Source organism: Tasmannia lanceolata, unplaced genomic scaffold (genome assembly GCF_043159265.1).
Source record: "Tasmannia lanceolata isolate RefF3 unplaced genomic scaffold, GAP_Taslan_0.1 ptg000015l, whole genome shotgun sequence".
Classification (NCBI taxonomy): domain Eukaryota; kingdom Viridiplantae; phylum Streptophyta; class Magnoliopsida; order Canellales; family Winteraceae; genus Tasmannia; species Tasmannia lanceolata.
Window position 1 is genome coordinate 47,956,984 of NW_027518692.1, and position 14,109 is coordinate 47,971,092.

At 37.1% G+C, this 14,109-nt stretch overlaps 1 protein-coding gene and 1 long non-coding RNA gene across 4 annotated transcripts; both read left to right on the forward strand.

The window, feature by feature from the left end:
* The first annotated feature begins 2,937 nt into the window (after window positions 1-2,937).
* LOC143845761 (uncharacterized) lies at window positions 2,938-5,841 on the forward strand. Its single transcript, XM_077354177.1, has 3 exons — window positions 2,938-3,113; window positions 4,608-4,940; window positions 5,200-5,841. The coding sequence occupies exons 2-3, from the start codon at window positions 4,611-4,613 to the stop codon at window positions 5,734-5,736; spliced, it is 867 nt and encodes a 288-aa protein (XP_077210292.1). The 5' UTR covers window positions 2,938-3,113; window positions 4,608-4,610; the 3' UTR covers window positions 5,737-5,841.
* A 4,653-nt stretch (window positions 5,842-10,494) lies between these two features.
* Window positions 10,495-13,367, forward strand: LOC143845880 (uncharacterized). 3 transcript variants are annotated; one of them, XR_013234553.1, is made up of 4 exons: window positions 10,495-10,605; window positions 10,757-10,907; window positions 12,952-12,991; window positions 13,082-13,367. It is a non-coding gene; the product is annotated as an uncharacterized LOC143845880 (long non-coding RNA). The 3 variants fall into 3 exon arrangements; XR_013234551.1 differs by having other exon boundaries at window positions 10,565-10,638; XR_013234552.1 differs by having other exon boundaries at window positions 10,599-10,643.
* The last annotated feature ends 742 nt before the right edge of the window (window positions 13,368-14,109 follow it).

The following is a 14,109-nucleotide window of genomic DNA, read 5'->3' on the forward strand; positions in this document are numbered from 1 at the left end:
TCATTGAAGCCCATGTTACCCGTTTGAAAATTCAATCAACTTACCTAGTATCTTTTCTTCGTAAAAACTAATATTTTATCATTAATCAGATGCCATTACCACATTAGTGATCTGTCAATACTCTTAAATCATCAACAAAAATGAATTCTATAATCCAGCCTGGTTAAACATGGTGAAAGGTTGACTAGATTGATAACACACCACCTCAAAATGATTCTGTTTGCAGTTGTCCCAACACAGAAAGCTGGAAGATTCTTCTCCAATAAACAAACCCCCACCTTTAAGTACATTAACTTCCTTTATCTCTACAACTCAAACTCTCTTCTTCTACATTGCTCACAAAACTTTGAACCCTCTTTTGTAGATTCATAGTCCAGTGAGCAATGGAGAGTTTCAGGGTGGCCATGGCTTTTGTCATCTTCAGTGCAGTTCTGTTGAGTTTTGTGGGTTTTGGGGCCGAAGCCATCACTGAAGACGTCGGTAAGATTGCCCCTTCGCCGGCCATGCAGAACGGAGCAGTGTCGTTGGGTGCACCTGCCATTGGTGCAGTGGTGGTTTTCCTGGTGGCATGGTTCTTTTGAGTTCGGCCTTATCTACTTTTCTGTTTCTCTTTCATGGATGTTGGGGTTTGATTGGGGGTACTGAAATTTCTTTTGTAAATGGGTTTGTTTGTTCACCGATTTCTGGGTGTCTAGGGTGAGATTTATGATGTTGAAGGATACGCATTTTTCAAATTGATGCAAATAAAACATGGGTTCTCTCACTTGCATTTTGGGCAGTGTTATAATTTAGCAATGTTTTAACCTCTTTTTTTCTTAAACCAATGATGTTTCTGAAACCATTTTTTTGTACAATTTGGTTGTTTGCCAGGTGCTTTCTTTGAAGGTAGGAGAAACTAGGTGATCTAATGTGAAAGAAATAGCTTGTGGCCTTGCTTTAGTTACTCAATTCTGGACATTTTTTGTTGTTGTTGTGGATTTGTTGCTCTTCATACCAACACAGTGATTTTTTACATCGTTTCCTAAACCTGTTTTCTGGTCATTATCATCTAAAAGTGGTGTGAAAGTTCAATTTCACATTTTGCTATTTGGAGGTGAAGAAACTAAATTTGAGGGAGAATGGGTTGCCGTAGAACCCTCAAGACAAAAAGGAAAATGGTATAATCAGATTTACAAATAAAGCAAGACAATAAATAAGCAATAAAGAAAGAAGGCCCAAATGGAAATGCAGTAAGCCAAATAAAGGAGAATTGAAAACGTATTGGGCTGCTGACATTCTTGTTATGTGCATTAACATCACTTTCTATATTTAATCAGGAGGACAACAGTGTTGACAGTCTTTTCTTTCAAATTAATCTTGGAATTTACATGGAGGACAATAGAACAGAGTTCTCAGCATTGGTAGACCGCTTTGTAGGTGGGTCCAGCTTATTGGATGGACAAATAGAGCTGATGCTCCATACGTATGTTTTCCTTTGTGAATACTTGATTTACTTTTTCAATTGCAATATTCTTTGTCTACCTAGAGAATTCATAATTACCTACTTATGTCCAACATATCTTCTAAATTCTCTGAGCTTTCCTCTTACTATATAGGAGGTTGCTTCATGATGATTCTAGAGGTGTTGTATAGGCACTAGATGAAGCGGTTTGCGTTGAAAGACTAACAGTGAGTCTTTACACAGTTCTTATTCACACTATATTAAGACTAATGCTAGCGAGACCAAAAGTCAGGCGAGGATGGGACAGGGCAGATAGGTTCTGGCCACACCATCACAAGTGACACAAGTGATAAACCATCCTAAGGTTTGAGAAATCAACAACAAGTAGACTTTTTTACATGGCACATCCTCATTGTTGGGCTCTCCATCAGTCTTACTCTTGGTCATGATCTCATTTTCCTTATACTAAACATCCAACAGTGACATTAAACAATACGTAATTAACTGTTTTTTGCAGTGCAATAATAACCTTAAAAAGCTATACATGAACAATGGTTCCCACTTATGCTGTGGCTGAACGATTTCGATCATCCTATGAAGTGGGCCATACTTTACTGTTCCGTTCCAGACTGGGCTTCGTCACTTCATGTGTAAATAGTATAAAAAATCTCCGACCTATCTATCTATCTATAATATATACTAAGCATGTTTTTTTTCCAATATTTGTTTGGTTTCCTTCAATGGAGAGTTTCTATTGGAAATCCTTTTCTTCATACACGAATAGAATATGGATCCCGATCCATATCGATTCATTTGTGCCATCTCCGAATGAACCGGATAGGAGCGAGAGTGCTTGTGAGAGAGTCAGAATAAGTTAGTCTTACCTCATGTTGTGCTTTGATAAGGTGGTGCCCAACACTTTAGACCCAAGCATATCATGAGTGGCGGGTACTATTCCACACGTGCCCTGGGGCCTGGGGGCTATTCGTTTACATCTCATGCTATGATGGGGTGGGGCCCACCATTTTATAACCATGCATCTATTGGGTGGGGCCCACCATTTTAGACTATCATGTTTTGATGGGGTGGGTCCACTATTTTACACCTCGTGCTAAGATGGGGTTGGGCCCAACACATTTTATTAACATACCTCGAAGGGGCCCACCATTCTACACATCTTGATGTGTTGGGTCCACTACTTTACAATTCATGCTATGATGGCGTGGGGCACACCTTTATACACCTCATTTATTGATGTGATGGGCCCACCACCTCCACCCAAACGCATGCATAGGGTGGGGTCTACTATTTTACATCTCCCATATTAAATCTCATGTTATTGATGGGACGGGGCCAAACCGGCCAATGTTTTATGCTTCATGTTTTTTATGGAATGGGGCCTGCCATTTTTACTCAAGTTTTGGTGGGGCCCATCATTTTACACAGCATGATGGGACCAGAACACAGTCATAGTCGATATCTTCATGGAGAATGTCATGGGCTCCACGAGCACATCGTTTTGATAATGGCGCTCCACACTGTGCTGGCCATTCTTTCCTCTCTCTCTCTCCCCGTACGAACACAGTCCCTTCCTTTACATTCTTAGAGCATGGAGCAATAGCGACTCTTTGCGAGATTAAACATTGGAAAGAAGACGATCGCTCAACGTTGGGTTAGTCATTGCCATTTCTTCTCAAAGGCTATTAAGAAATATTTTGATTTATTTCCTGTCTTGACATTTTTTCTTGCATTTCGATTATTTTACTTTATTTCAATGATTGATTTTTGTTGAGGGTTTTACATTCTTTGAATTTGGATGTATGCAAATGTTTATGGGTTCGAGGTTGTTTGAATCTGGACGTACATGAATGTTTAGAGCATTAGGGTTTGATTTGAGATTGGGTTTCTTTTTTGTTTCTTTAGGGTTTGTGGGTTTGATTCGAGATTGGGTTTCTTTTTGTTTCTTCAGGGTTTGTGGGTTTGATTCGAGATTAGCTGCTCTTTTTTTGGATTAAAGAAGGGACTCTAAATAATGGAAAGAAAAATTTTTCCAAAGAAAAACTTTTCCGTCATAAATATTTTTCTTGCAATCCAAACATTGCCTTAAGAAAGCCTTTCACATGTCAACAACACCAATTGAGATGATGACATTCCGATTTATGCTTACAGTTATTTCATTTACACTCATTAGCAATGAGTCTATCCAGAATGAAGATCTACCTCAAATAATCTGAGTCAGTAACTCTTTGTTCAACAGAAATTTAGGAAGAGTTCTATGTACGAGGAAAAGGCGGGCCCCTGTAGACAATTGCACCTATTATTAGCTATCTGTGACCAGAAGGAGCATAAATTATCAAAACATAATATAACTCTAGTTACCAAGTTGTGATGTTTTAACATAATGTAAGGATGGAAGTGACCAAACATTAGAATCTTTTAACTCTCATGGTTGATGAAACGTCCAAAATGTAGCTACCATTTAATTGTTCAAGGTCTCATACTATTTTCAAGTGCCAAATACTGAAACCTTCCCTATTTCTCAAAAAAAAAAAATAAAAAATAAAAAATAAAAAAAATCTTTGGTTTTTTAATCCAACAAATTCCTACCAAATTCTAACTATCTTTGTAGCAGTATCAGGTAATCGTCCTTTACACGGTTGGTTTTTCCAATTCAAAGAACTAATGGAGACAAGTACCCCTATTATTCGCTAGCAATGAACATAGGGACCATAAATTATCAAGAGTTCAAAACCGCATGTTACTCTAGTTATCAAGTTGTGTTGTTTTAGGTAATTGTCCTTTACAGGGTTGCTTTTCCCAACACAAAAATAAACTAAAATGATAACTTAGTAAGTACCTACCCCCCTTTTCTGATTTTGATCCTATTACATTCAAGGTTTTGATACTTATGGTCATGGTTCCATTTGTTGGTTTTCTGTATCTCCCATTCCAATGTTTCTTTTCTTGAATTTTCATGAGTTTTTTTTACTGCATGAGGACTGTATTTGAAAGCTCTGGTTCCATTTTGTGGATATTCTATGTCTCCTATTCTAAAGTTACTTTTCTTGAATTTTCATGAATTTTTACTGCATGTGGATTTAATGTCTATGATATTAGAAAGCTCAAGATAGTTGACAAATTGTATTGTATGCATTTCTTTTTTCAGAAAATGGATAGTCAATCTACCAGTAGTATCCGTGCAAGGATGATGTGGACCCAATCCATGGATCACTGTTTCATTGGCCTCATGGTAGATGAGGTGACTAAAGGGAACAAAAATGACCAAGGTTTTACAAGACAAGGTTGGATGAATTTAGTCACCAAGTTTAACCAAAGTACAGGTTTACAATTTGACAAGGACAAACTGAAAAACCGTTATAAATCATTGAAAAGGGAGTATGGTGCGATAAAACTTCTCCGCAATCATAGTGGATTTGGTTGGGATGAACAACGTCAGATGGTCACAGCCGATGGTCCTGTATGGGAGGACTATTGCAAGGTAATTGGTTATCGAGTAAAATATTGTTTATTCACATCTGAATTCCCTAAAAATCATAATATTTACTTAATAGTCATGGTTTTAAATTTTGGCTGAAATACTGAAATTTCGGCCGAAATTACCAAAATTTCGGTACATGAATGAAATTTGTTTTTTTTTTACCGAATTTCGGTCGAAATTTCTGTATTTTGCCTGAAATTTTGATTTTGGAAACCGAAATTTAAATCCTTGCTTAAAGTTTTATAAATTATACATGCAGGCACACCCAGATGCATCTAAATTCAGGACGAGATCTATTTTGCATTATGATGAGCTTTGCACTATTTTTAGCAACCAAACTGCCAATGGAAGATTTGCTGCAACTTGCAATGAAACAATTATGGCTGTGGGCATCATAGGGAACCAGGAAATCGGAGTAGAGGGAGGTGGGGTTCAGATTCCTCCTGATGATATGTCGGACAATGTATCAGAGGATGCAAACATAGGTATATCTCGAGAGAGTAAACGCCGATCTGAGACAAAATTCACCTCTCAACGTCTTGTAAAGGCGCAAAGGAGCAGTACTGAAGAAATGGTGGATGCCATCAATCGAATGGCTGATGCCATTGCTAGCATGGCTCGTGGTAAGCAAACCTTAGGCGAGGCCCTTGAGGAGCTTCCTGGTTTAGATGATGACCAAATCTTCCAAGCTTATGTGTTGCTAGAGGATAAAAGGAAGGCAGAGTTCTTTATGGAAATGACTCCGGCGTTCAGGAAGAGGTGGCTATTGTTAAACCTCCATCAAGGGCCATCTTAGGATTATTTAAGATGGTTCATGTATTTCATTTGATTATAGTCTTGAGATACACACTAGTTATTACTTTGACTTTTGATATAAAAAGGTTTTATGGTTGTTGATATAGATTTATACGCATTTACTTTTTTATATGTTTGAATGCAAATTATTTTATATAGTTTGTGTGGTTGGATTTACACGCTATTGAGTAGACATGGTGGTTTCAACGTTCTGGTTCAACTTTTAGTAAGTATTTAATGCAGTGCTAGATGCAATTGTGGCACTGGCACTGGAAGGGATTTACTTTACAAAATTTTATGGCCGTCTTCTCCTTTGATTTAGTATACCAGTACACTCTTTCTGGTTGAAAAGGTTCAGCAACAAATTCTCACATACTAAGTTACAGCACTCACAAGGCAGATCAAGCTTTGAAGGTATCATCTTAATTTACAAGCACGATTGATATTTTATTACTTTTTTTATTTTATTGATATGCAAACTGAACCGTTATACAGGTAAATATCAGTGTGTTGATGCAGGATACACGAACATGATGCTAGTTTTCGTTGTCCTCTATCATGGTGTTCACTACCATCTGAGTGAGTTTGCAGGTGGTTGTCATTTAGAAAATGTGAGAGAATTGTTTAATCTTCGCCGCTCGTCGTTAAGATCTGCAATAGAACAACCATTCAAAAAAGAAGAAGAAGAAGAAGAAGAAGAAGAACATGCTTTTGGTCTTTTGAAAGCATGTTTCTCCATTTTGAAGTTGGCACTTCCCTTTCCTATCCGAACGCAGGTCAAGATGGTTTAGCAGCATGTATCTTACATAATTTCATTTGAAAGGAGAAAATAAGTGATCTGTTTTTTTTTTTTTTTTCCAGTTAGAATATCAAGATAATCCACCACAACGCATTACTGAAGCGATTTAGAAAGGCAGCAATGAGAGAGGAGGAAAAAAACAATGAGAGAGAGAGAGAGAGAGAGAGAGAGAGAGAGAGAGAGAGAGAGAGAGAGAGAGAGAGAGAGAGAGAGAGAGAGAGAGAGCTTCATAACTCCAAAACTCGATTGCGAATACTGTATGGAGTGATTAGACATTGAAGTTCAATTAAAGTACGTGCATTTTGTTTTCTTGATTCTCATTTTTATATATTTCTATAGTTTATTCATTGACTTGCATTTTTGAGTGGTTGCTCCATTGGATCTTTCCTCATTGTGATGGGTTGGTAGTTTCGATATGTTGGCACAATTAGATATAAAGTGTGCCAACAAATTTTCTCAGCATGCTTGAATAACAACTTTTGTACGGTGAGATAAGTTTGGATGTTCCCGTGTTTTTACTTGACTCTGATTTTGGGATGTTCTGGGAGGAAATGTATTGAATCTGCAATGGAGGGATACTTTTACCAATGGTAAATTGTCTATATGGATTTTTAAGCCCAAGGTGAGTAAATTCCCTACTTTTTTTGAGATTACTCTACAATTTTTTTTGAGAATATGTTCAAATAATAAAGCAATGTTTGACACATCAGCTATTTAGGTTACTCTATAGTTTGTGTTGCAAGTGGAGCAGCTAGAGCAACTTTGACACATCATTTTTCACTTGAGAATAATACATCAGACATTACCATATCCGCACCTACAATTGGAGGAAAACACACAAAATTAACTTGTGATCGTGATGCTCTCTAGTTTTGTGTCTAAGCTTCAATATATCAGCATGACGTGTTTGCATTGTGATTATTAGTGAACTGTGTTCAATTTTTAAATAGTTGGCCTGCAGCGCCTGCTGTTTTTAGAAAACTACAAGGCTGTCCGGTGCCTCTCGCCAACAACAAGGAACACTGAAAGAAGCTCAATTGTTTTGCAGCATTTTATTATTAGTTTTTGTAATATTTGTCTTATGTCTTTTTATCTTCACACACCTCGTTGTAGATTAAAGCTTATGTATTTATATGTTCTCAGAACCAATGGGCTTCTTTGAGTCCATGATAACCGACACGATCTGTCCATGCAGAAAGTTGACTATGGATGGGTTAAAACTACGGAGATTTCATAACAATGGTACTTTTCTTTGCCTATACTCTTCTTATTTTTGGTCACTTTTTTTTCTGAAACTCTAGGAGAAAGACCATTCTCTATTTGAATGGCTGGAAAAATTCTTCTCTAATGAGAAGAAAATCAGCAGGGTCAGAAAGTTTTGCTCTTTGAGTGTGTTCATAGTGAAAATAAATTCCTTTACATTTCAGATTGTTGAGGTTGCATATACTATTTCTAATACAAATAAATTCCCTTTACATTTACATTTTAGATTGTTTGAGAACCATCATACCAACTGACACTTCATAGTTCCAAATTATTAAGACTCTTGGGGTTTTTTACATGGTTGTAGTTTTAGGAAATGAGACTACAAGATGAATACTACAATCCTTCATTGGAAACATACAATTTGTTCCCTTTAATGGGTGTTACGGGACTGGTTTGCATTGGAGGTATCCTTCTCATTATTCCCAATGCCCTGCAAGACGAGTACAATCCTCTAGTAGAAACATACAATTTCTTGTTTTGTGCGGGATTCTCTTTTTTTGACGGTTGTGTGACTGCTTAGGTGGTGAATTCATCAGTTTAATCTTGATATTTAGAGCTTGAAAGTGGTTCGGCAGTTGTTAGTGAAAACTGTTTCTAATTCATATATGGGATTTTCAAGTTGAACTTTGACTGCTCGAGTCCCGACAATCCTGGCCTGATTGGCATTTGTGGTCTTCTTAGGGGCGGTAGAGAGCTCAAAGGGCCTATTGGATGTTGCTCTTGTCCTTGAATTTCACATCATCTTTGCTTCTCAGGTGCTAGACTGTTGCGCGAAATGGAGAGAAGTGTTAAAAATTGAAGACCATGTGTGTGGGTAAGTCCCAAAACCTACTTGTTCTTCAAGCTTTTTACTGTGATGCTGTAACTAACTGAGTTTTGATCAATAGCTATTGAATTTCAGCGAGTGGAATGGGATGAACAGCAGTTTTTGACTCTGTATTGTTTCGATATGAAGTAAACAAAATATAAAATAAAATCAATGGTTCTCTTCTGATTGATGTATGAGGCCAATAAGTCGATCTCCTGTTTATCTATTCTGAGTTACACTTTTTTTCGTTTTAAACAGCTAAGTCGGATGTATTCAGCACAGCTCTAGCTGTGTTTGTTCTACTCGATTTGGGTCCCTCTCATGATTCATCCAATGAAGTGGTATAGTACTGGAACTTTTCTTCTTGTGGTTCCTATTAAGCAGATGAAAATCCCAATAAAGATATATAATTCATGGGATGAAAGCATTTAACATGTAATGCATCAGGGGAAAATAAAACGAACTGGATAGGAAAAAAAAAGAATATTTTACCACTTAACTTTGTTATGTTGCTGAAAATACCAGTCAAGTTCTGCTTTTTAAATCATTGACAGAGGGCAGAGGTTTTTAGAGGTTGTAGATCATTGTGGCACATGGCCACTTTTGACATAAATTGTGAAAATCCAAAATTCATCCCTTCATCTCACGTTACACACTTCTCTTTATACATTATAAAATCCTCCTATATACTAAAAGATTATATTAGATGTTGTCTTCATTCAGGGTTATAGTTGTAATTTGAAACTTTAGCAAGTATTTACCTTCCCAAAATTTAAATGGTATAAAAGCAAATTCCAGGCATAATAGAATTCTAACTCGGGTCGATTTTTTAGAATTCGGGTCGAGCTTTAACGATAAAATAAAGTTGGGTTAATTTCAATTCATTTTTTTTACCAAAAACTTTTTAGAATTCTGGTTGAGCTTTAACGATGAAATCAAGTTGGGTTAGTTTCAATTCATGTTTTTTTTTTATAGCAAAAACAGGACTTTGATCCCAGCCAAGTTGCATTACTACAAACCCTCACTGGTGACGAGGCCATTGATCTGAAGGGTGATCACACCGAACATAGTTATTTTCCCAGATTGAGGAGGGTAAAAATCAGAACTTTGAAGATCTTAAATTCTTAATGGACGTCCTTCCGTCATGCTTAATCAAAGGTCTAGAACCGTTTGATGAAAGTGGGACCAAGGGCAATAGACCGGACCCTAAATGTCATGAATCAGAATAACTACGCACGAGGTACCTGATATATGTGTGTATATTAGGGCTGCAATAGGGTCGGGTTTTTCAAAACCCAAGCCCAACCCTGGATCCCATTATCTTGGCCCTGACCCTAAGTCAGGGCCCAAAAACCTCAACTCATTGCCCGCCCTACAGGGCTCAGTGCTGGCTCTAGCCCGCCCTGATTGGGCATGGCCGGGCCAGCCCTCATTGACCCTAGTGCAAATACCTGTTAAGAGTGCCAAAAATAAAGCAACCACTTATCATATAGAACAAAATGATCAATAAACAAAGAAAGGGAATTAAAATTGGACAATATGAATTCAACACATTGACGGGTAACAGAGACAATTAATAATAATAATCTAAAAAAACATCAATCCAAGATAATAGAAAACATTACCAAAAGAAACATGCACAGATGGTTCAATTCTATAATAGAAAACTTAGGGTCGGGCCGGGTCAGGGTGACCCGAGGCATTAACCCAGAACCCGACCCGACTTGAATCAGGGTCTAAAAAAATGAACCCTGACCAGCCCTCAGGGTTGGAAAATCCAGCCCTCACCCTGTTCAGGCTCAGGGCCAAACTTGCAACCCTAGTGCCGTATGCCCGTAAATTGTGTATTGCAATGTCTTTGTTGGGAATAAGAAGGGTAGAAATGTCATTTGAAAAAGCTTCTTAAACCTCTCAAGGATTAGGGTTTCTCTCATTCAACCCTGCTCATCTATAAATACCAACCCGAAATCCGCTTCTTTCATTGTCTAAGGTTTAGGGTTAGTTTCTCTTCTTCCGCTCTATCACCTAGGGTTAGGTTTTGTTTCTCTCTCTCTCTCTCTCTGCGTTTACTATTATTTATTTTAGATCTTCTTTGTTTTTTGTTTAGTTGGACTTATTTTGATATATATGTTTTCGTTTTTTTTTCAGTTTATCCAACCATTTTTTTTTCTATTTTATCCAAATAGAGAGACCGGCTGAGGGAGAGAAAGACGTGCAGATGAGGAAGAAGATCGTCCGATATTTGACTGATGATCTCCTCTTGAGACAGCCAGGAGCTTCATCTTCTCCTTTAGCAAATGTAAGAGTTTATTGATAGATTCCTGTATTCATTTTTTTTTTTTTTTGCAATCACCATTTGAGATAGGGTTTTAGTCTTTTCTATTGCGCTTTCCTTTTTTCTACTGAAAAATCTCTTCATTTTTATGTATTCTCGATGCTTTTTTTTTTTTTTTTTTTTCATTTCAAGGGTTTTTGGTGTTATCAATGGCCTTGACTTAGAGATTTTCTCCTCCTTAAGTCAACTTTAATTCTTGCTATACAGTTCAATTTGATGTGTGAAATGCTATTTATTTTCAATTATTTATCTGCTTTTCTCCAATCTATCATCTGATTCAAATTATTCCTAGTAGAATCCTCTTTTGCATACCTTCATTGCGTAAGATAAATAACCTACCTCATGAGATTGGGGAAGAAATCAAACACAAAAACACTGTTTGGTTAGGTCCAACTGGTCTTTATGTAAAGTGTAATGCACTCTAGTTTGTAGTTTTTAGCCCGTCATGTTCAAACACAAAAACACACACATTTTTAGCTGTTGGAATTGCGTGATTGTGTTATGTTAGCATAGTTGTAAGTAAATAAATAAATAAATAAAAACATGAATGATGCGGTGGGTAATACGAGTCTAGTAGTTGGGGTCAAGTGAGGCCATCTTTGTGGGGAGATTTTCAAGTGAGTTGTACAAGTCTGGGTAAATGATTCTATTCTATACATGGTTCATGTTAATTTTAAAGTGTATTTTTTGGTTAGCTCTTATTTTAATTTTATTTTGAGAGATGTAGTGAGGAGAAATATGTATTTTGTGTCCATAGGCATTTTGGTCTTTTGTTGGCCTAGCTTGCACATGTGTGAGCCACTCATGTTTGTTACATCTTTTCCCACTACTCACCTATTTCAAATTCAAACCCTACTTGAAACTCTAAACCCACCACTTCCCTAAGCATTAATGACACCGCTTTCCCACACCCACTGACCCACTTACCTAAGCCATTCACTCTCTATTTTCCTTTGACTAAGCCAATTCTAATTAACTCATTTTGGTAGAGATTCTCCACAACCTAGACCTCCATTGAAGCTCATTGAAGCTCTTGTGTGCAAGCTAGTGCTTGAAGCTTTCTTTTTTTTATTGTTGTTTATCTTGTAGTGTTGTTCTTTCTATCATATATTGAAGCACATCTCTTTTGGGCATTGTTCTTCTTCTACTTGGTCGTTCATCTTAGGCTAGTGTAAACTTTAGTTTCACTATTTGAGAAGAGGATTTTCCGGTGTTGTGAAATCCGTCTTTCTTTATAGTTCATGGGTAATGGGAGAAAATTAAGAGGGTAAGATAGTTTTTATGAATTAGTTGTTTCAAGAAAAATTATGATAAATTACTGCAATCGCATATGGATGTTAATTACCCTCGAAAAAATTATAGTCTTCCTTATGTTCCTAATTTGATCCTCAAGAGCTAAATTTCTTGGCTCAAGATCACATGCTCGATCGGTTAGATTCACTGACTCCTTATAGATGATCACTTGATCTAGTGCACACCAGATTGTCATAGTTTTTGAGGCATAGTTACCAGGCAAATCACATTAAGATTAGCCTTTCTCTGTGTATAATAGCAAAGATTAAAGGGGCAGCGTGGCAGGGAAAATTTTCATTGGAAAATGATTTTGCAGCATTTGTTCAACTCAATTTTCATGTAAAATATTTTCTCAAATTGAAAATTATCATTATTTCAGGAGAAATTAAAAAAAATATACTATACCCGTAAGTTTTTCCACAACTTAAAAGGCCTGTTTGGATTGGATCGCATGAGCTTTCTGGAAAAGTTTGGAAAGGAATTTTTTTTTCTAAAATTTATTATTTTCTATGCACTAAAAAACAAAACTTGAACCAACCCTGTTCAATTTTTATCTAAGGGTCCTCCAATTTATGTTCATATTTTTCAAATTAATGATTGCATCTTATTTCCCTCCAATAAAGAAACTTTAAGATTGTGAGTTTATATGTGTCTAATCCAACAATTTTGAGATGCTCAACTGATCTTGCTTCTTATATATTCATATGTTTTACAGGAGTAACGTATCGATGGAACAGGTGATATAGGAAAAAATGGTATGGTTTCTCTCACCCTTCTTTTTTGTGGTTGTAAGCTTACTAGCATTGGCAACTACATTTTCAAACTAAATTTTGAGCATCTTACAGGAAGGAGAGAGAAAAAAAAGCGTTCTGAACAAACTTCTCATCAGTTTTTGCCGTTTGCCTCCTTCATGACCCGGCGCGCGAGCGGTGTTAATCCGCCTCAAAAACAAGAATTTGAGGGTGGAAGGGCAAAACCGGAGAGATTCTTGGGCATTAGGAATCGTTCGAGATTTTGTAAGATTTTGCAAGGGTACTAGTCTATGAAAGATTTTGTATACAAATTTCAATTTTTCGTTACTCAATTTAACTTCTATAAATGCAATTGATCATTTCTTATAATTATTAAATATTTTCCTCTATATCGATAGAGAATTTATATTGTGCCCACGCATGAAGTGCGTGCTTGAAGTCTAGTATTTTTCAGAAAAGTATAGCGGGGCCAATTCAAAGGATGCATACTAATGATCGAAAATTGATCAGTGTGATCTGTACAGTAGTATAGTGACCACATGTGTACTAACGATTGAATCTTGATCGAAAGCAATCCAGACCACATGTTGGAAATCAGTCGTGACCCAATGGTCTAATGACCATTACAAGGCGAACCAAAGTTTTACTCTAGACCAGTCAAGATTAGGGGTGTAAACGAGCCGAGCCGAGCTTGGCCAGGCCAGGCTCGGCTCGGTCAGGCTCGGTCAGGCTTGGCCAGGCTCGAGAGCCTTACCGAGCTCGGGTTATATTAAGTTCACACCCCTCATCTTCCCTGGACAGCCCTATTTAGTGTAATTTGACTATTTTTTTACACTATGGGGGGTGGTCCAAGTAACAAATGGGGTTCCGAAAATGAAGTGACATATTTTGCCTCCCCCTTTCACTCCATGGACAACCCTTTTAGTGTGTATATTAATATATAATATATATATATATTTAAATATATTAAATTCTTAACGAGCCGAGCCGAGCCTGGCCTAAATCGGGCTCGGCTCCTTTGCTCTGTTTGGATGCCGGGTTTTTTTTTTTCCTGGGATTTATGTGGGTAAAGGTAGGAGACAAAAGAGGGGACAAGCATTAATTAGAGAAAGATATTATGA